This window comes from Beta vulgaris, chromosome 1 (assembly GCF_026745355.1).
Source record: "Beta vulgaris subsp. vulgaris cultivar EL10 chromosome 1, EL10.2, whole genome shotgun sequence".
Taxonomy (NCBI): Eukaryota; Viridiplantae; Streptophyta; class Magnoliopsida; order Caryophyllales; family Amaranthaceae; genus Beta; species Beta vulgaris.
The window spans coordinates 15,048,960-15,071,518 of NC_079202.1; the positions used below are offsets into that span (position 1 = coordinate 15,048,960).

The 22,559-nt window shown below is 37.0% G+C and overlaps 1 protein-coding gene and 1 non-coding gene across 2 annotated transcripts; both read right to left on the minus strand.

Moving 5' to 3' along the window:
• Positions 1 to 6,242: 6,242 nt before the first annotated feature.
• On the minus strand, positions 6,243 to 6,367 carry LOC130590306 (small nucleolar RNA SNORA69). The gene has a single exon (XR_008967865.1). It is a non-coding gene; the product is annotated as a small nucleolar RNA SNORA69 (small nucleolar RNA).
• Positions 6,368 to 21,935: 15,568 nt separating this feature from the next.
• Positions 21,936 to 22,409, minus strand: LOC104884263 (uncharacterized). Its single transcript, XM_019247552.1, has one exon. It carries the CDS (start codon positions 22,407 to 22,409, stop codon positions 21,936 to 21,938), a length of 474 nt encoding a protein of 157 aa, XP_019103097.1.
• Between the last annotated feature and the right edge of the window lie 150 nt (positions 22,410 to 22,559).

Below are 22,559 nucleotides of genomic sequence, written 5' to 3' on the forward strand. Positions count from 1 at the left end.
TTCTCTCTGATTTGGATGCAATACTTGGGGACATTCTTTTTATGTGTAATGCATTTTCTTCTGTTTCTTTTTCTCATGTTAAAAGGGATGGGAATACTGTTACCCATAACCTTGCTAGAGTTGTGCCTTTTGGTGTTGAACAATGCTGGGAGCATCACTGTCCTAGTTCTGTAACACCTTATGTACTTGTGGACACCTTGTCCCTTTGATTAATGCACTACTCTTTGCCCTCAAAAAAAAAAAATTGTTTGGTAGGCTATGGGAAGATGGAATTCCCATGGGAAATGACACTTACCTAGGGGAAACTAGGTAAGCAACTTCCCCCATTGTGTGGGAAGTAGAACTTCCTAGGAAGTGCAAATTCCCATTGTTTTTGCCAACCAAACAACTTCATATATATCTACTTCCTAGAAATTTGCACTTCCCATGATTTGTTTTGTCAACCAAACAAGGCCTTAGTGCGAAACACCGAAAGCCTCATAAACCTTTTTTTTTGGGGGGGGGGGATAGCTGTCAGAGCCGCCTCAGTGGCTGTCGATCCCCCTCCACCTCTCACCTCTATACTCGAATCCACCATTACCCGCATTACTCAGAGACGTCCTTCTTCCTAAGTGCTTTTGTATTTGTTTTACTTATTTTGATTTTAGTTGGAATGTAATAGCTCATAATGCTCATTTAGGTTTGTTTATTTTCGATTTGGATGTATTAGTGTTATATTGTACTTCCGCTTTTATTTAATGCATGTTATCCCGTTGTAAAAAAAAAATGCAACATATTATAAGAACATATGGTTTCATTGCACTACCTGTCTTTCTTTGCTCTGTTTAAGGTTGATCATTGTTATGTAGCCACCACCATGCTCGTACAACCACTCACACCTGCCACCACCAAAACCACTGCCTGCACTAACGGTTGGCCTTTTCCAACCACTGACACGCACCCTGCGCGCCATCGTCTCCTCTCCTCTTCTCTCTCGCATTTCACCTTGCTTTCCTCGTTGCGCACCCTCACACGGTGTTTCTGCACCACCTCCGCCAGACTTCGCCTATAGGAACATGTAGATGTATATAGCGGAATTTTAAGAAACAATATCCTAACATCTTTCATAGGATCACAAACATAATCAAACAGATGAATCATTCAATAGGGATTAAATATCAAACCTTTGTAGTGCGATTTTCGTATTGTATGCAAGCTTTGAAGATCTGAGAGCCCTAGTGCTGCTCCTTTAATCAGTCCAGGGGCACCAATTGAACACCAACGTTTGCTATAACGGAAAAAAAAAATCTCTTGCTTTTAGGTGGTATATGCGCCGGTTAGAGGAAATAGTTTAGTGTTTTCCTTGCTCTCTCTTGTGAAAAGAAACTGATTAAACTGAATTGATCACCTTAATTGATCACCTAAATTCTAATATTATGTCTTATATATAATAAAAGAGTCATAGGCTAGTTAGGAGAACTAAGACCGGCCCAACCCTAATCCTAAATGAATTTGGATTGCTTTGTCCAACTTGTGCTACAATGTGTGACCTCATAGGATTAATATATTTTAGTTATAGGCCCAATCAATATTGTCCTATTAATCATATCTATTCTCTAGCAAGAAAATAAGATTACAAAAATAATTAAGGTAGTGTTTGGGAATGAGCATTTCATTTGAAATGATTCATTTGAAATTTGTATTCTCAAATCATGGAATCTAAAATCAAATTCATTGTTTGATAAACTTAAGAATTTCAAATTTAGGATTTCAAATCCATCTCCATTGTTTGGCTTACCATAGAATTTACAAATCCAAATTTCTTCACACTTCTTCACACTCTCTTCCCCTTCCCTACTCTTTCTCTCTCCTCCTTCACTTAAATTTCTTCACGCACTTTCTCTCTCCTCTTTCGCCATCGACAATGGCGATCTAGAGTTCTAACCAAGATTGATCACTCTTCAAGCACGCTCATATGTCAACAACAATGGCGATCTAGGGTTTCGCTCTAAGCACGATAGATCGTTCTTTAAGTGTGCTCATTTTGTTCATCATTCCCACACTTCGAAACAAGTGACTCAATGATTTGCAGAGAGGAGATCGAATACTTAGAAGCTAGCTATTCGTTAATGGAGGAAAAGAAAGCTAAGAGATTCGTTAATGGAGGAGAGAAAGTTAGGGTTTATAATTTAGGAGAGAGGAAGTTAGGAATCTGTTGAATACTTGAAGAGGACAGTAGAAAATAGTTAAGGTTTAGAATTTGCGAATGACACCCTTGCACATGGAATTTCAGAATTCTTAAAATTGGGCTATTATTTATAAAGGTTGGAATTTGGTTGGAATTGGGCCAATTCCAATTCCAAATTCTTGGATTTCCCAAACATGTCTTTTGGCCCAATTTCACATTTAGAAATGAAATGCTCATTCCCAAACATAGCATAACTTTACGGTTTTTTCACCAGGTAACCTTGAGATTTCTTAATATTCACATGGTACCCTCGCATTTTCCAATATTCACGAGGTACCCCTGAGGTTTGGAAAATTTCCTGAAATCCCTCAGCTGTTAAGTTTTCGTCACATTCTTAGTTTAATAAATACCCCTTAGGTTCAATAAATTCCAAACACTTTCTCCTCTCCCCACCCCCACCCACCCCCACCCACCCATCTAGAAACAACACCTCCTCATCCCCCCCCCACCCACCCCACTGGATACCCTTCCCCACTCTTTGCGGAAACCACCAGCCTCACATCACCCTCCCCCACCACCCGCGAGTAACCACACCCCCAAACCCGGATTTTTTTGAATAATTGGTGCTTGATGATAAGGAGGGAAATCAGAGATTTTTTTTTGAATCCACATAACTGAAAACTATCAAAATTTTGAATAAAATTAATAACGAAGTAGTGGGGTGGTTCCTGTTTGGCCTCCCTCAAGTTCTACCTTTGCAGATCAGTATCTAAATGATGAAACGACAATGAAACCCAATTCCTCATTCTTGCAGAGGCATCCACAGTCTCACGAATCGGCATGGATCTTTGATTATGAATTTTTCATTCAAGTGGCTCCCGACGAGGGAGGGATGGCAGGGAGTTTTGCATAGGGGGTGGTGGAGGGGTGGGGCTCGTTTGTAGGGGAGGCTGGCAGGGAGTTTTACGCAGGGGGTGGGTGGTTTTTTTGGGGGGGGGGCTGGGAGTGTGGGTGGGTGGTTTTGGGGGGTGGGGAGGTGGGTTTCGGAGAGTAGAGTGGTTGGGTGATGGTGGTGGTTGGGGGTTGGGGAGGTGGGTTTCGGAGAGTAGAGTGGCTGGGTGATGGTGGGTGGAGGTTTAAAGTTAATTAAGAATAATTAAAGTTTAATTAGAGTTAATTAGGGTTAATTATGGTGAATTAGAATTAATTTGGGTTAATATTAATGATTTGGATGGAAACCTAACGAAGTTAACGGAAACTTAACGGCAGGGGATTTGAGGAATTTTTCCAAACCTCATGGGTACCTGGTGAATATTGGAAAATGCTAGGGTACTAGGTTAATATTAAGAAACCATAGGGTACCTGGTGAAAAAACCGTTAACTTCAATATCTTCATAATATAATTCTTATTTATATTTAGTAATTGTCGGGATGTCTAAGAACATATTCCTTCAATCTCCTACTTGTCCGAAGACAAGAGTGCGATGTTAAATTCCTTAAGTTGCTTAATGCAAATTTTGATAACACCATGTTATTCTCAAATTTATGTTCCTTGATTGCTAAGCTCGAACCACTCAAATAAGGATTAACTCTATAATCTTATTCCATATGGCCGTGTAATTTTACAGTTCTCGCTCATCAAGAGGAATAGACACCATTCCTATTTAATAGGAGGACTTATCCACTCTTGTATGACCATAACTCCCACTCAAATTTTAGCACACTTGATCACTGCCTTTAGAACCTCCTTTTACGGCGTGACGTTTAATAGTGTCATAGTGAAACTAATTATATTGTGGTTATCAAGACATACTCATGTTCAAGGAATCCACTAAATATAGTAGTTTGATTCTACTTTTAGAATCTGATTAGGCCAAGTCTCAATGTATCAAATATACATTCATATAATCAATTAGACATCTCTATGTCTCCATAGCCCATGGAACTACGCTATCAATTAATTATATACTAGTCTTTACATAAATCACTTGTATCCAATCTAGTGATTTAGACTAGGAACTTTAAATAGATTGTGATTTCAGTTCACTTGATAGGGTTCTATTATCAAAACGTTATCGATAAGCCTATTTGAAAACACAAATTATTTGGACATTTTATCTATACTAAACCAAGCAATTAAATAAGAAACAAATTTTATTGATAAACATTTAAAGCATAATAAATGTCTTTACAATTGTAAACATGAAGGAAATAACCTAAATCCATTCTCATATATGCTTAAGCCCCATAGACCTAGTCTGACACTCATGCTTAGGTTGAACAAGCGGTTTTAGTCAGAGGATATGCTATATTACTATCCTGAGTATGAACCTTGCTTACTTTCACATCCTCTCTTCCAACAATTTCTCAAATAATATGGAATTTCCTGAGCATATGTTTGGACCTTTGATACGATCTAGGTTCCTCACCATTGTTGTCAGAATAAACTCAATGTCATTCTCAATGCTAGGAACTACAACAACCTCGCCAATGAACTCTTTGATCCAAACAACTTCAATTGCTACTGCAATATACTCAGCCTATGTTGTAAAATATGCGATGGTATTCTGTTTAGAGCTCTTCCAGCTCACAGCTCATCTATTGAGACAAATATGAAACTAGCTTGGATCAGACTTCATCTTTGTCACTTTGGAAGATTGCATCAGTTTATCCGTAGTCATCATCTCCATCCAGTGCACATAAACCAAAAAATTATTCGTAGTCCTTCGCAAGTACTTAAGGATGTTTTTCGCTGCCATCCAGTGCACATCTCCCGGATTTGACTAGTATCAACTGCATATACTCAAAGAAAATGCAACATCCGGTCGAGTGTATCTCATGGTATACATAACAGATCCTACAATAGAATCATAGGGAACATACTCATACACTTGATCTCATAAGGACTCGAAGGATACCGAGTCTTGCCAAGTGTTATGCCATATTGCATGGGAATGAAACCTCTTTTGGAGTTTCTAGCTTGAAGAGCTTTAACAACCAGGTTGGTTTAAACTTCACTTTTTGACATGTAAAATTCGCCAATATCTAGCTACATCCTCTTAAGACTTCACAGAAGTACTTTTAAGATTCTCGCACATTTTGTCCTACCAGGATGCACTGAGTACGGACTACTATGAGCTTCCTTCAAAATCTCTGCCTTAAATCCTGGTCCTCGGGCATACAAAAAAACTCGTTTTAGCGACGGACAGAATCCGTCGCTAAATAGGCAAAATCCGTCGCTAAATTGAATTAGCGACGGATTTAGGGACGGATTCTGTCCGTCCCTAGAACCTTTGTCGCTAAATCGATTTAGCGACGGAACTTTGTATTCCGTCCTAAATTAGGGACGGAACTTTGTATTCCGTCCTAAATTAGGGACGGAAATTTAGGGACGGAATTTAAATCCGTCCTAAATTAGGGACGGAAAATAAAATCCGTAGCTAAATTTAGGGACGGAAATAAAAATCCGTAGCTAAATTTAGCTACGGATTTTGAAATCCGTAGCTAATTTAGCTACGGAAATGAAAATCCGTAGCTAAATTTAGCTACAAAAATGAAATCCGTAGCTAAATTTAGCTACGGATTTTCATTTCCGTCCCTAAATTTAGGGACAGAAATTACAAATCCGTCCCTAAAATGAAATTAAAAAAAATGTTGTGGTGATTTTACTCTTAATCACCAATTTCTAGCGACAGATTTAACTGTTATCCGTCCCTATCGTAATCGAACTGGATGCGCTCTTCCCTGGAATCGAACTCGTAACCTCAAAGTCATAAGCTAAAGGTCCAACCAATTTCTGCATACGAACTTGTTAATATGTATCGGTAAATCTGTTTATATGTACTGGAAGAATTAGCGACGAATTCTAAAATCCGTAGCTAAATTAGGGACGGATTTGACAATCTGTCGCTAATTCAGGGACGGATTTCAAAATCCGTTGCTAAATTTAGGGACGGTTTCTAAAATCCGTCGCTAATTTTTCAAAATCAAATTGTTTTGTGAAAGTTCGTAGAAAGTCCCTAAAATTGCTAAAGTTAGCGACAGAAATGAAAAACCGTAGCTAATTTAGCTACGGAAATGAAAATCCGTAGCTAATTTAGCTACGGAATTCAAAATCCGTAGCTAATTAAGCTACGGATTTTCTTTCCGTAGCTAAATTTAGCTACGGATTTTCATTTCCGTAGCTAAATTAGCTACGGATTTTCATTTCCGTAGCTAAATTAGCTACGGATTTACATTTTCGTAGCTAAATTAGCTACGGTTTTTCATTTCCGTCCCTAATTTTTCCCATTAAAGGCAATTGTTTTCCCTAAGGCTTAAGGAGCTAATTGTTTAGGGACGGATTGTAAAATCCGTCCCAATTAGGGACGGATTTTGGATTAAAATTCACGTTTTAGGGACAAAATCCGTCCCATTAAAATCCGCCCGTACACACCATCGTCCCCTGAGTCTAATACTTCCGTCTTCATACTGAGCAAACTCTTGAGTCTACCATTCCTTATCTTCTCTTTAATACCCTGCAGAAATACATCCTTACTTTGCTTTTCCCGAATCTCCGAGTATAAATCAGGTTGGACAGTTAAAGCATTAATGGTTTCCCCAATTGCCCCTTACAAGAACCTTATCAATATAAGTCTCTTGACTAAGTCCAATTAGCCTTTTCGATCTATCTCTATAGATCTTTATTCTCAATATGCACTCTGCCTCTCCTAGTTTTTTCATAGAGAAACAATTTTTAATCCATTTCTTGACTAACTCAAGCATCGTTTTATCATTTCCTATGAGAAGTATGTCATCCACATACAAGACCAGAAAAGCAATACTAGTCCCACTTAACTTCTTGTATACTGATGTTATGATATTATATCTACTCCCCCCCTTCTTAGTTAAAATGCTTGCTAATGGTGCTCTTAAGAGGTGTTTCATACTAATATTTTCCATCTAGTTGTGGTTTTCTATTTTATGATAATTAACAGGTTTTAAGGAATTTTTTTCCTATTTTCTGCTATTCTTGATGCCACAATGGATTTGAGAGAGTTAGGAAACCTTCGGATATGAAGAGATTTGAAGACTTGGCGTCAAGTGCCAAGATAGGCTCATTCTGAGGACCGCCCGATCTGGTCAGGCGACATCCGTTTGATCGGGCGATCGTTTTCTTCATTCCCCATATATGTGGGGTGGTTCCTGTTTGGCCTCCCTCAAGTTCTACCTTTGCAGATCAGTATCAAAATTTTTGCAGAGATTTTTTTTTGAATCCACATAACTGAAAACTATCAAAATTTTGAATAAAATTAATAACGAAGTAGTGGGGTGGTTCCTGTTTGGCCTCCCTCAAGTTCTACCTTTGCAGATCAGTATCTAAATGATGAAACGACAATGAAACCCAATTCCTCATTCTTGCAGAGGCATCCACAGTCTCACGAATCGGCATGGATCTTTGATTATGAATTTTTCATTCAAGTGGCTCCCGACGAGGGAGGGATGGCAGGGAGTTTTGCATAGGGGGTGGTGGAGGGGTGGGGCTCGTTTGTAGGGGAGGCTGGCAGGGAGTTTTACGTAGGGGGTGGGTGGTTTTTTTTTTGGGGGGGGGCTGGGGAGTGTGGGTGGGTGGTTTTGGGGGGGTGGGGAGGTGGGTTTCGGAGAGTAGAGTGGTTGGGTGATGGTGGGTGGTTTTGGGGGTTGGGGAGGTGGGTTTCGGAGAGTAGAGTGGCTGGGTGATGGTGGGTGAAGGTTTAAAGTTAATTAAGAATAATTAAAGTTTAATTAGAGTTAATTAGGGTTAATTATGGTGAATTAGAATTAATTTGGGTTAATATTAATGATTTGGATGGAAACCTAACGAAGTTAACGGAAACTTAACGGCAGGGGGATTTGAGGAATTTTTCCAAACCTCATGGGTACCTGGTGAATATTGGAAAATGCTAGGGTACTAGGTTAATATTAAGAAACCATAGGGGTACCTGGTGAAAAAACCGTTAACTTCAATATCTTCATAATATAATTCTTATTTATATTTAGTAATTGTCGGGATGTCTAAGAACATATTCCTTCAATCTCCTACTTGTCCGAAGACAAGAGTGCGATGTTAAATTCCTTAAGTTGCTTAATGCAAATTTTGATAACACCATGTTATTCTCAAATTTATGTTCCTTGATTGCTAAGCTCGAACCACTCAAATAAGGATTAACTCTATAATCTTATTCCATATGGCCGTGTAATTTTACAGTTCTCGCTCATCAAGAGGAATAGACACCATTCCTATTTAATAGGAGGACTTATCCACTCTTGTATGACCATAACTCCCACTCAAATTTTAGCACACTTGATCACTGCCTTTAGAACCTCCTTTTACGGCGTGACGTTTAATAATGTCATAGTGAAACTAATTATATTGTGGTTATCAAGACATACTCATGTTCAAGGAATCCACTAAATATAGTAGTTTGATTCTACTTTTAGAATCTGATTAGGCCAAGTCTCAATGTATCAAATATACATTCATATAATCAATTAGACATCTCTATGTCTCCATAGCCCATGGAACTACGCTATCAATTAATTATATACTAGTCTTTACATAAATCACTTGTATCCAATCTAGTGATTTAGACTAGGAACTTTAAATAGATTGTGATTTCAGTTCACTTGATAGGGTTCTATTATCAAAACGTTATCGATAAGCCTATTTGAAAACACAAATTATTTGGACATTTTATCTATACTAAACCAAGCAATTAAATAAGAAACGAAATTTTATTGATAAACATTTAAAGCATAATAAATGTCTTTACAATTGTAAACATGAAGGAAATAACCTAAATCCATTCTCATATATGCTTAAGCCCCATAGACCTAGTCTGACACTCATGCTTAGGTTGAACAAGCGGTTTTAGTCAGAGGATATGCTATATTACTATCCTGAGTATGAACCTTGCTTACTTTCACATCCTCTCTTCCAACAATTTCTCAAACAATATGGAATTTCCTGAGCATATGTTTGGACCTTTGATACGATCTAGGTTCCTCACCATTGTTGTCAGAATACAACTCAATGTCATTCTCAATGCTAGGAACTACAACAACCTCGCCAATGAACTCTTTGATCCAAACAACTTCAATTGCTACTGCAATATACTCAGCCTATGTTGTAAAATATGCGATGGTATTCTGTTTAGAGCTCTTCCAGCTCACAGCTCATCTATTGAGACAAATATGAAACTAGCTTGGGATCAGACTTCATCTTTGTCACTTTGGAAGATTGCATCAGTTTATCCGTAGTCATCATCTCCATCCAGTGCACATAAACCAAAAAATTATTCGTAGTCCTTCGCAAGTACTTAAGGATGTTTTTCGCTGCCATCCAGTGCACATCTCCCGGATTTGACTAGTATCAACTGCATATACTCAAAGAAAATGCAACATCCGGTCGAGTGTAATCTCATGGTATACATAACAGATCCTACAATAGAATCATAGGGAACATACTCATACACTTGATCTCATAAGGACTCGAAGGATACCGAGTCTTGCCAAGTGTTATGCCATATTGCATGGGAATGAAACCTCTTTTGGAGTTTTCTAGCTTGAAGAGCTTGTAACAACCCCAGGTTGGTTTAAAACTTCACTTTTTGACATGTTAAACATCTCGCCACATATCTAGCTACATCCCTCTTAAGACCTCTCCACCAGAAGTACTTCTTAAGATCTCGCACCATTTTGTCCCTACCAGGATGCACTGAGTACGGACTACTATGAGCTTCCTTCAAAACTCTCTGCCTTAAATCCTGGTCCTCGGGCACTACAAAAAAAACTCGTTTTAGCGACGGACAGAATCCGTCGCTAAATAGGCAAAATCCGTCGCTAAATTGAATTAGCGACGGATTTAGGGACGGATTCTGTCCGTCCCTAGAACCTTTGTCGCTAAATCGATTTAGCGACGGAACTTTGTATTCCGTCCCTAAATTAGGGACGGAACTTTGTATTCCGTCCCTAAATTAGGGACGGAAATTTAGGGACGGAATTTAAATCCGTCCCTAAATTAGGGACGGAAAATAAAAATCCGTAGCTAAATTTAGGGACGGAAATAAAAATCCGTAGCTAAATTTAGCTACGGATTTTGAAATCCGTAGCTAATTTAGCTACGGAAATGAAAATCCGTAGCTAAATTTAGCTACAAAAATGAAAATCCGTAGCTAAATTTAGCTATGGATTTTCATTTCCGTCCCTAAATTTAGGGACAGAAATTACAAATCCGTCCCTAAAATGAAATTAAAAAAAAATGTTGTGGTGATTTTACTCTTAATCACCAATTTCTAGCGACAGATTTAACTGTTATCCGTCCCTACTCGTAATCGAACTGGATGCGCTCTTCCCTGGAATCGAACTCGTAACCTCAAAGTCATAAGCTAAAGGTCCAACCAATTACTCTGCATACGAACTTGTTAATATGTATCGGTAAAATCTGTTTATATGTACTGGAAGAATTAGCGACGAATTCTAAAATCTGTAGCTAAATTAGGGACGGATTTGACAATCTGTCGCTAATTCAGGGACGGATTTCAAAATCCGTCGCTAAATTTAGGGACGGTTTCTAAAATCCGTCGCTAATTTTTCAAAATCAAATTGTTTTGTGAAAGTTCGTAGAAAGTCCCTAAAATTGCTAAAGTTAGCGACAGAAATGAAAAACCGTAGCTAATTTAGCTACGGAAATGAAAATCCGTAGCTAATTTAGCTACGGAATTCAAAATCCGTAGCTAATTAAGCTACGGATTTTCATTTCCGTAGCTAAATTTAGCTACGGATTTTCATTTCCGTAGCTAAATTAGCTACGGATTTTCATTTCCGTAGCTAAATCAGCTACGGATTTACATTTCCGTAGCTAAATTAGCTACGGTTTTTCATTTCCGTCCCTAATTTTTCCCATTAAAGGCAATTGTTTTCCCTAAGGCTTAAGGAGCTAATTGTTTAGGGACGGATTGTAAAATCCGTCCCTAACTTAGGGACGGATTTCTGGATTAAAATCACGTTTTAGGGACAGAATCCGTCCCATTAAAATCCGTCCCGTACACACCATCGTCCCCTGAGTCTAATACTTCCGTCTTCATACTGAGCAAACTCTTGAGTCTCACCATTCCTTATCTTCTCTTTAATACCCTGCAGAAATACATCCTTACTTTGCTTTTCCCGAATCTCCGAGTATAAATCAGGTTGGACAGTTAAAGCATTAATGGTTTCCCCAATTGCCCTTTACAAGAACCTTATCAATATAAGTCTCTTGACTAAGTCCAATTAGCCTTTTCGATCTATCTCTATAGATCTTCATTCTCAATATGCACTCTGCCTCTCCTAGTTTTTTCATAGAGAAACAATTTTTAATCCATTTCTTGACTAACTCAAGCATCGTTTTATCATTTCCTATGAGAAGTATGTCATCCACATACAAGACCAGAAAAGCAATACTAGTCCCACTTAACTTCTTGTATACTGATGTTATGATATTATATCTACTCCCCCCCTTCTTAGTTAAAATGCTTGCTAATGGTGCTCTTAAGAGGTGTTTCATACTAATATTTTCCATCTAGTTGTGGTTTTCTATTTTATGATAATTAACAGGTTTTAAGGAATTTTTTTCCTATTTTCTGCTATTCTTGATGCCACAATGGATTTGAGAGAGTTAGGAAACCTTCGGATATGAAGAGATTTGAAGACTTGGCGTCAAGTGCCAAGATAGGCTCATTCTGAGGACCGCCCGATCTGGTCAGGCGACATCCGTTTGATCGGGCGATCGTTTTCTTCATTCCCCATATATGTCTCGAGCATTATCAGGCGCTGCTCGCCCGGTCGTGAATTGCTGATGGCCCTCGATCGGGCTTGTCCACCCGGTCTGATCGGGCGCTTTGTTTTGCTGTGCTTTTGGATTTCGTATAATTGAAGGTCCACCCGATGGGATTGGGCGCCCGACACCCGATCAGGCGAGTGGCACGAAAGCCTAAGTCCAGACCTTTGATTTCCTAATTAGTTCGTTTTTAGGAGTTAGCATAAATAGCTTAGTGGATTATTTTGCAAGGACCTTTTACTCTGATTTTTAATTTACATTCATTAGTATTCCCAAACACTAGTTTTCTCTCTCTAGCCCTAATTACTGTACGTTGGAGATTGCTCAAGTTTAATTCAAATTTTTCCTTTTTTCGTTTTAATTGGTAATTGTCTCTTCCATTGTTCTTATTTACTTTCAAGTATTTGTGCCTTATTATTTTTAATTGTTTCAAAGTATGAATATTTTAATAGTTATTATTTTTGTTATCTTTGCCATGAGTCAGTAGATTCATATCTAGGGATTAGTGATGGAAGCCATGCTTATGACATGATATATTGTTCTTGATTTTTTTAGGATTTAGGTTGTGGTTAGAGCAATTCTTGTGTGATTCAATTTAATCTGCAATTTATGTTAGTGTACAATTTTATGAATTGCTTTCTGGCTAATAATTGTTTGTATTGACCAAGATTGATCTTACTTTTAGAGGCCTGCAATACACTACTGAGTCTGATTATGTGATGTGACCATACTGCATATCTTGCCTTAAGAGTGTTAAGACTCAACCGTAGGACTAACTCCTGCTCTCATTGCTCGACCCTATTTTTAAGTATTATTAGCTATCTGAATCCTCTTGATTGGTATAAGCATGGTGGACAAATATAATGCCCTAGATTTTTAATTATTTGATATATTTCCATCTCTTGTAATCTAGTTTATTTTAGCTTAGTTATTAATCATTCAACAAATTTTCTCTCTGAATAGTTGAGTAATTGAGCATCAATATTTAGAACTTATCTCCTAATGGATCCACCCGTATTTGCTAAGTATTTTCTAACAACAGACACCGTGCACTCACGGTACTATTTTAAAGCCCATCAAGTTTTTGGCGACATTGTCAGAGAGTCGACTAGTTTCTATTGCTTTTTGTTTAATTATTCGAACTATTTCTACTATTTCATTGATACTTCAAGTTCCAATTAAGGCAATCTCACAACACATTTTTCTTGGTTTCTTTTATGCCCAGGTCCAAAGGAACATGTACTCCTGTTCCAACTGATCCTGATCTTGAGAGAACAACAGGCAACTGAAAAAGAAATAGAAGAAGAAAAAGCAGTATGGTAATAAAAAAAAATCCACGGAAGGTGGTTCAGAAGAACCTATCATACCTCCTAAGTCGTTGAAGTCTTACAGGGTACCTTCCCCTGGTGGCATTCCCATAAGCCCTACTATGCCCACCATAGAAGCGACAAACTTTGATATCAAGCCTGCCCTCATCAACATGATTCAGCAGAACCAATTTGGAGGGCATTCAACTAAAGACACTGCTAACCATTTACAACGATTTCAGCAACTCTGTTGTACCATTAAGCACCAAGGGTCACTCCTGATCAGTTGAAGGTTGTAGTTTTTGAATTTCTTTGAAGGATAAAGCTCAAAAGTGGTTTAACGATGTTACATAAATGGAGTGGAGTGTTGTATCTGAAGCATTCATGAGAGAGTATTATCCTCTAACTAAAAACTGCAGAAATCAGGCACAAACTGGCTACCTTTGTACAAGAGCCTGATAAGACATTGAAGGAAGCATGGAATTGGTTCAAAGACCTACAGAGAAAGTTCCCACACCACAACCTTGATAAGTGGTTCATTACCCAAGCATTTTATAATGGTCTACAACCTCATATCAAGAGTACAATAGATTCATCTGCAGGGGGTGTTTTCCTAGATAAGGAGGTAGATGAAGGGTATGATTTTATGGCCAACCTTGTAGCTAATGATGATAGTTTTTCCAGGAGTGCTACAAAGAAAAAGTTGGATGTTGATGCTTCTATATGCACTTCTATTATCCCAGGTGCACATTTGAGTATGAGGATGGATGCACTGAAATCTTCGCAATCTAGTACTCCTCTTATGAGTATTAATGTGATGTCTGTTATGGCACCTATTGCCTTTTCTTACTGTGAGGTATGCGGTGTTCAAGGCCACTTCGGTCACGTTCCTACAGTCAACTAATTCAGATAGAGCACGCAAATGCCTTTCAGCAAAGACCATCACACAACCCATACTCCAATACATTCTACCCAAGGTGAAAGGATTATCCTAACTTCTCATACCATAGCAACAATGTTCAGAACCCTCAACCCATGCCACAAGCCTCCTACCAACCACTTCATCAACACCCACCACAACATGCTACTAGACCACAATACCACCAAGGGGACCTTCATAATCCTCCTCCTTGCTTCAGTAGACCCTCACACACTAAGGCTATTAGCATCAACCTTCTCCAAATGTCGGCTCTCAAGAGCCTACCCTGTCTGATGTGATGAAGATGATAATTTCTATGAAACAAAGTACTGATGAGAACATTCAGGAGTTGAAAAAGGAAACGAAACACTTGGGGACTCAACTTGCTCAAGTAGCTACGAATAGTGCTCAAATGCAGACATGTCAATTACCTGGACAACCCATCCCCAAGGAGACTGTCAATGTCATCACTATTCGAAGCCGCACAAAGTAGATGCTCCTCTCATGCCCACTAATGAATGGACTCCTCGACGGAAGGAAGGTGTTATAAATGATAAAGAGGGTGAAGATTGGTCGGTCCTAAATGTAGCTTAAAATATCGCAAGTGTATGGGTCAATTAAAATAAATATAAGGTAATAAGCAAGATATCGTTGCCCACAAGGAGGTATAATCAACTACCAAATTAAGAGACACTAATATTATCTATACGATCCGAAAATAGTGATTGGTGGTGATAAACTAGACTAATCAAATAAGAACTATACTAATTCTAACTCTAAAGACGTCAGACAATGGGTATAAATCAAGTATAAGAAATGGTTCTAGGACTTAGATTTCGACAGTTACCTTCTACAATGAAATTAAACTAGTTGTCGGATTAAAAGCTATTGTATTGCAATGATCGAACTTCCTATGATATATTATCTCCTCTTCCAAGGTAGAAAACGTGTATCTATACAAATCTTACGCCTACTTCTGTGGTCATAACAATTAATACAAACCCATTACAAACAAGAAAGTCATGTAAAAGACCACCCCAAGTATATAACTATTTCTAAAATTATACTAGTTGACGTTTAATAATCCCACGAACTAATATTGAAATTTCACTTCCGCTAATAATCCAATACCTTAAACATATAATAAACTGGCCAAATCAATTATATGGAAACAAACCAAGATTATCAAATTGCAATAAAAATAAATCAGTCCAAACAACTTACTTCAAATCATTGCCAGAAAATAAAAGACTACATCTAGTCCTAGAACATAGAAATTTAGCTAGACATAACAACTAAATCAATCCAACTAATTGAGAGTAATAATCTAAAATTAAACATAATAATTAATAGAATTCAATAACATAAACTAAGAGAAGAAAGAGATAAACTTCATATTCGTATGAAGAATAAGATGAGACGACGCTTCGTCTTCTTCCTCATGCGGCTCTGTTCGTTGTTCGTGTTCTTCGTCGCCTGTTGTGCTACTCTCGTTCAATGCCGTTATGAGTCTCTCGACTCGTCTGTTTTTCATCCTTGCTGCCTGTTTCCTTCTGTCTTTCGCTACCCTTCTTCTGCCTCCTCTTTACTGCTCATGCGTGCTCCCCTTCCTTTATTAGTCTTCACTTTCTTTTCTTTTGTTTTCAATACCTGCTCCCTCAAAATGCCGCCTCCCCTGCCTTAGTCTTAGGTTTTTTTTTTTCTCGTTTGTTTTGCGTCACTATGTTTGATTATGGGTTTTGGCCTATTTTCTTTTTCTCATTTTGCTTGACTTCACATGAGTTTTAGATAAGAGTTTCTTTTCTTCTTCTTTTTCTTTTCCTTCTTTGTATACTTTGTACTACTTAAGCTTTGATACTTTGTAGTTGTACCTATATAAGCAACAAGAATAAAAGTGATTAGGCTTTAACAATTTCATTAGATAAATAAAAATATGAAATAATATGCAATGTCCCAAATTTTATAATAAATACCCCCTCACTAGCAAATTATACTTTTTGCTAATAAACAATGAAAACTCATACAATGTGGACTTAAAACAAGTAGTAAAAGAGGGTAAAATGTATGTAAAATGAGCACTTATCAACTCCCTCACACTTAAGATTTGCCAGTCCTTGAGCAAATAAATTAAAACTAGAAGAAAAAATACTGACTAAGAAACAATAAACCTATACTCATTATCGTAGGAATCACAATTGCACTTAGCACGTGCAACAAGCCCTTTAAACCCCTAGGATACCTAGTGGACGAGTTTGGTCTCGTGAGGGTTTTCAGTTGGCATACCCACAAAGCCACATTAAGATATCCCAATCTATATTGATTGTAATGGGGCTAGGGTCAAAGGTAGGAATAATTTGGGAATGTGGTGTTAAAAAGAGCCAAACTAAATGGGGTATATGAACGAAATAGAACACATGACCTTCCAATATTAAGTCTCAAAAGTCTCCATATATGGTAAGAAACGCCATACTCCATAACTTTTTCTATCCATTTGTACCCATCACCTTATCAATCTTAAACTTTGCAACTACAACCATTTTTCATATACATAATGTAACTAGTCGAATATTTTTTTTTCTCTTCCATAGTTTCTTCTTCTTCTTCAAATTAATTTTGTTTTCACTTTTTTCTTCTATAATCCCCCTTTTCACTTTCCAACCACTATCTTCACCAAAACACATACATTCAGGTTTTGTACAAGGACTCCATTTAGCTAAGCTAGGGATATTATTGTTGGAGATCGCAAGCTTGTAATGTATGGTTAAACAAAGAATAATGGACATTAAGGCTTAAGTGGGCTAAACAAAGTGATTATTTGTATCAATTCAACCTATAAGCTCTGAAAGTTCTAATATGAAAAGAATGCCTTAATCATTTTTTAAACATAAATAAGTTGTAATTTCAGGAAGAAACAATGCAAACTTAAGATATAAGTAAACAAGAAGGAGATTAAACACACATGAATAAGATAATATAGACCAAAAGAATGTTGGTCATAAATGGTAGACGGCTCAAAAATTCTCACTAGGTTCAAATTATCACCACAAAAGGTCTCCTCGCATTTAGGGAAAACCAAACCATCTTACCACAACCAAGTGCCATAAAAAGGATTTTAGGCCACCATATCAAATTACTCATCCAATTCAAATTAACTCATCAAAAACAGAAATCTATTTTTTATTTAGTTCGAAAAATAATCACTTGTTTCACAATTAGGATTGGGAATTCAAAATGTCATTGACTCTAAGATTCAAACTCTAACTACTAAAAAACCAAGTTGAATATCAACAAGAGAAGTAAACTTCGCAAGGAATAGTTCCAAGTGGGACGGTAGGAGGTACGTGAATTGAATGCACCGCCACCTAAGCATATAGTCGGGCTGTCTCTGACAAGGTGTGAGCCTCATCCAGTTGTTGCTCTTCAACTAACATAAAAATAAACCTACCTACTAAATCGGAAAACGAAATCTTAAAATTCTAGAAACATTCGGGCAGCACCTCCCCATCAATAGGACTAATCCAAAAATTTTAAACAACCTGTGTAACACATGTATATATTTTCCAGTCACCACATCGAGCATATACCCAACTAATCCAACTAATTTGAGCACAAATAATGCAATTACTTTCCTCTGCCAACATGTATCCAATCATAGCAAGCAAAAAAAATTGGCATATAATAGCCACTCCCCCACACTTAGTTTGAACATTGTCCTTAATGTTTGAATATACTCAAACTATATGGGAAATGGGATCAAATTGTAGCAATAACCATGGGAATATAAAAGACTTAGAGAGAAACAACCTGGAGGTGTAAGACGACTTCTCTCGTGCAACACAGTAAGAGAGTGGCAGCTAGCTACTCTATGTAAAAACTTGGGATAATGGTGACACACACGGCAGCCCGCAGCAGCATCACATAGTAGTATCAGGTAACAACAACACATAACAGTAGCAGGTAACAGCAGCAGCGAAACTGACTTATGGCTTTGTAACTAGCTGTGTACCTGCATAGGTAAATGAAAAAAAAACAAAATAGAAAGAAGATAAGAATGCTGACAAAAGAAATAAAATAAAAACTGAGAGTAGCTTGGGTTGCCTCCCAAGTAGCGCGTGTTTAAAGTCACGAGCTTGACTATCTTGAAAGTCACGTTGCAATAGGATCTTCTAAGGAGTAAGTCACTCCTTTAGGTAATAATTCACCTGCAATATATGATTTAAGACGGTGACCATTTACCTTAAAAATATCATTTTGATCTTGTAATTCAACCGAACCATAAGGATAAACTTTAACAATAGTAAATGGGCCGGACCATCTAGATCGTAACTTTTCAGGGAATAGTTTAAGTCGCAAATTAAAAAGTAAAACTTGTTGACCTACTTCAAATTCTTTAGGTTTGATGTGTTTATCATGCCAAAGTTTTATTTTTTCTTTATATAATTTAGCATTCTCATAGGCATCTAGTTTGAATTCTTCTAATTCACTTAGTTGTAACTATCGCTTAGCTCCAACAGCTTTAAGGTCCATATTTAACTCTCTAATAACCCAATAAGCCTTATGTTCTATTTCGACAGGGAGATGTCAGGTTTTTCCATACACTAGCCTATAAGGAGACATGTCTAAAGGTGTTTTAAAGGTTGTCCTATAGGCCCAAAGAGAATCATGTATCTTACTAGACCAATCTTTTCTAGAGTTATTAACAGTTTTCTCAGGATTTGCTTTAACTCCCTATTAGCAAGCTCTACTTGACCATTTGTTTGAGGGTGATAAGCTAAAGCTACTTTATGAGTTACTTCATATTTTCGTAAAAGACTATCAAGTGGCTTATTACAGAAACGAGAGCCTCCATCACTTAATATTGCTCTAGGAACACCAAATCTAGAAGTATGTTCTTTTTGATAAAATTCATAACAACCTTTGCATCATCAGTTTGAGTTGCTATAGCTTCAACCCATTTAGATACATAGTCAACTGCCACGAATATATATCTATTGTTTAGAGAAGGAGGAAAAGGACCCATAAAATCGATTCCCCAAAGATCAAACAATTCAACTTCAAGAATAATATTCATAGGCATTTCATTTCTTTTAGATATATTACCAACTCTTTGACATCTATCACATTTAGCAACAAAATTTCTTGCATCTTTATACATAGTAGGCCAATGAAATCCAGATTGTCAAATTTTAGCTACTGTCTTGTTAGTACTAAAATGACCACCACACTCTAAAGAATGACTATGAAGCAATATTCTTTCTATATCTTCTTCAGGAATACGTCTAAATATACCATCAACACAAAACTTGTATAACAAAGGTTCTTCCCAAAAATAATGCTTAACATCCCACATAAATTTCTTCTTCTATTGATAGCTAAAATTGGGGGGAATAATACCACGCACCAAATAGTTCCCCAAATCAGTGTACCAAGGGAGGTTAGAAACTACCAGCAAACGCTCATCAGGGAAGCTATCGTTAATGGGTATTGCATTACCTTTTTCATGAATTTGCAGGCTAGATAAGTGATCTGCTACCGGATTCTCAACACCTTTTCTATCTTTGATTTCTAAATCAAATTCTTGTAGCAGAAGTATCCAACGAATAAGTCTTGGTTTAGCATCCTTTTTATCTAACAAGTATTTTAAGGCAGAGTGATCTGTGTAAACAATTACTTTAGACCCTATAAGATATGATCTAAACTTATACATTGCAAAAAAAATAGCAAGTAATTCTTTTTCAGTAGTTGCATAATTTAATTGAGCATCATTAAGCATTTTACTAGCATAGTAAATCACATGCAACTTTTATCTTTTCTTTGTCCTAGCATAGCACCAAGAGCATAATCGCTCGTATCGCACATCAATTCAAAAGGGAAATTCCAATCAGGGGTTATTACAATAGGTGCTGAAATTAACTTTTGTTTTAACTTGTTAAAAGCATGCAAACAATCAACATTAAAATCAAAGGGGTGTCTTTGTTCAATAAATCACATAGGGTTTAGAAGTTTCAGAAAAATCTTTAATAAAACGCCTATAGAAACCACCATGTCCTAGAAAACTTCGAATTCCCTTAACATTAAGAGGTGGAGGAATTTTTTTAATTACTTTTATTTTTGTACGGTCCACCTCAATACCACTCTTAGATATTTTATGCCCAAGTACAATCCCTTCTTGTACCATAAAATGGCATTTTTCCCAAGTTAAAACCAAATTAGTTTCTTCACAACGTTCCAAGACAAGAGATAGATTAGCTAGGCAATTATCAAAAGAATATCCGAAAATAGAGAAATCATCCATAAAAACTTCCATCATTTTTTCAATATAATATGAAAATATAGACATCATACAACGTTGGAAGGTAGCAGGTGCATTACATAATCCAAAAGGCATTTTACGAAACGCATAGGTACCATAAGGGTAGATAAATGTGGTTTTCTCCTGATCTTCAGGAGCCACCGGGATTTGGTTAAACCCAGAGTAACCATCATGGAAACAATAATATTCAAATCCAGCTACTCTTTCTTAGATTTTATCTAAGAAGGGTAGTGGAAAATGATCTTTACGAGTGGCACTATTAAGTTTTCTGTAGTCAATACATACTCTCCAACCAGTGACTGTCCTAGTGGGAATTAGTTCATTATTATCATTAGGCACTACTGTGATTCCACCCCTTTTAGGTACAACTTGAACATGACTAATCCACGAACTATCAGATATAGGATAAACAATTCCAACATCTAACCATTTCAGAATTTCTTTCTTAACTACTTCTTGCATATTGGGATTTAAGCGTCTTTGATTTTGGACAGAAGGTTTAAAATCATCTTCCATTAATATTTTATGCATGCAAACAGAAGGGCTAATTCCTTTTAAATCTGAAATACTCCAACCTAATGCTCTTTTTCTTTCTCTTAAAACACGCAGTAGCTTATTCAATTGTTCATCAGTTAATGAAGCATTCACAATAACAGTCAGTGTATTATTATCACCTAAATATGCATATTTCAGATGTGTAGTCAGATGCTTAAGTTCAAGAACAGGAGTTGCACGAAAGAAGGAGGGGAAAGAAGATTACCTTTACCGAGTTCTTCGAAATAATTACCTTTTTTCTTCCATTGAGGACATGCCTCTAATGCAAGAGCCATCTCACTTACCTCTGCATCATTTCCGTAAAGTTCACCTACTAAACATGTCTCAAGAGGATCGTTAAAAGTAACCTTGTTAAACTCTTCCGCATCTAATTCATCATGCATATCAACTCGAAATACATGATCAGTAAAAGAGGGATATTTAGAAGATTGGAATAAATTGAACTGCACCTCTTCTTCACCAATTTTAAAGGTTAACTTACCGTTTTTAACATCAATTATAGCACCAGCCGTAGCTAAAAACGGTGTACCCAAAATTATAGGTACATCAACATCCTCATCCATATCAAGAATAATGAAATCAACAAGAATAATAAATTTATCCACCTTCATTAATACATTTTCGACTACTCCTAGGGGGTATTTAATAGATCTGCCAGCAAGTTGTACCGAGACAATAGTGCGTTTTAAATCAGTTAGTCATAGATTCTTGCATATTGACAACGGCATAAGTGACACACTCGCACCTAAATCACAAAGAGTCTTAGAAAAATTAATATCACCAATAGTACAAGGGATAGAAAAACTCCCCGGATCTTTTAATTTAGGCAGAAGCTTATTCTAAATAACATCACTACATTCCTCACTTAAAGCAATGGTTTCGTAATCTTCAAGTTTTCTTTTCTTAGACATGATTTCTTTAAGGAATTTAGAATAAGAAGGAATTTGCATTAAAGCATCAACAAAAGGAATATTAATTTGTAATTCTTTAAACATTTTCAGAAATTTCTCAAATTGATTATCGAACTTATTCTTTTTAGGTCTTTGAGGAAAAGGAATAGGTGGTACATAAGGTTTAACAGGAGAAAGAGAGGGTGATTCTAGTTCTTTTTCGACTAATTCTTCATTGTTTTGCTCATTTTCTTTTAACTCTATATTATCCTTAGACTTGTCATTTGCTTCAGATAACGTTGTACCACTCCTTAAAGTTATGGCTTTGATTTGCTCCTTAGGATTGACTTTTGTTTTACTAGGTAGGGCTCCCTGGTTTCTAGAGTTAATTGCATTAGCTAATTGTCCAATGCATTTCCACATTTCTATTAGAAATAGCTATCCAATCAACTTTAGTTTCCAATTTTTCGATTATTTCAGAAGTAGCATTAGCCAATTTTTCAATAGCCAACTCCCATGATGATTTACTTTCTTGTTGTGGTTGTTTTGGGCGAAAGCCAGGTGGGTTTGGTG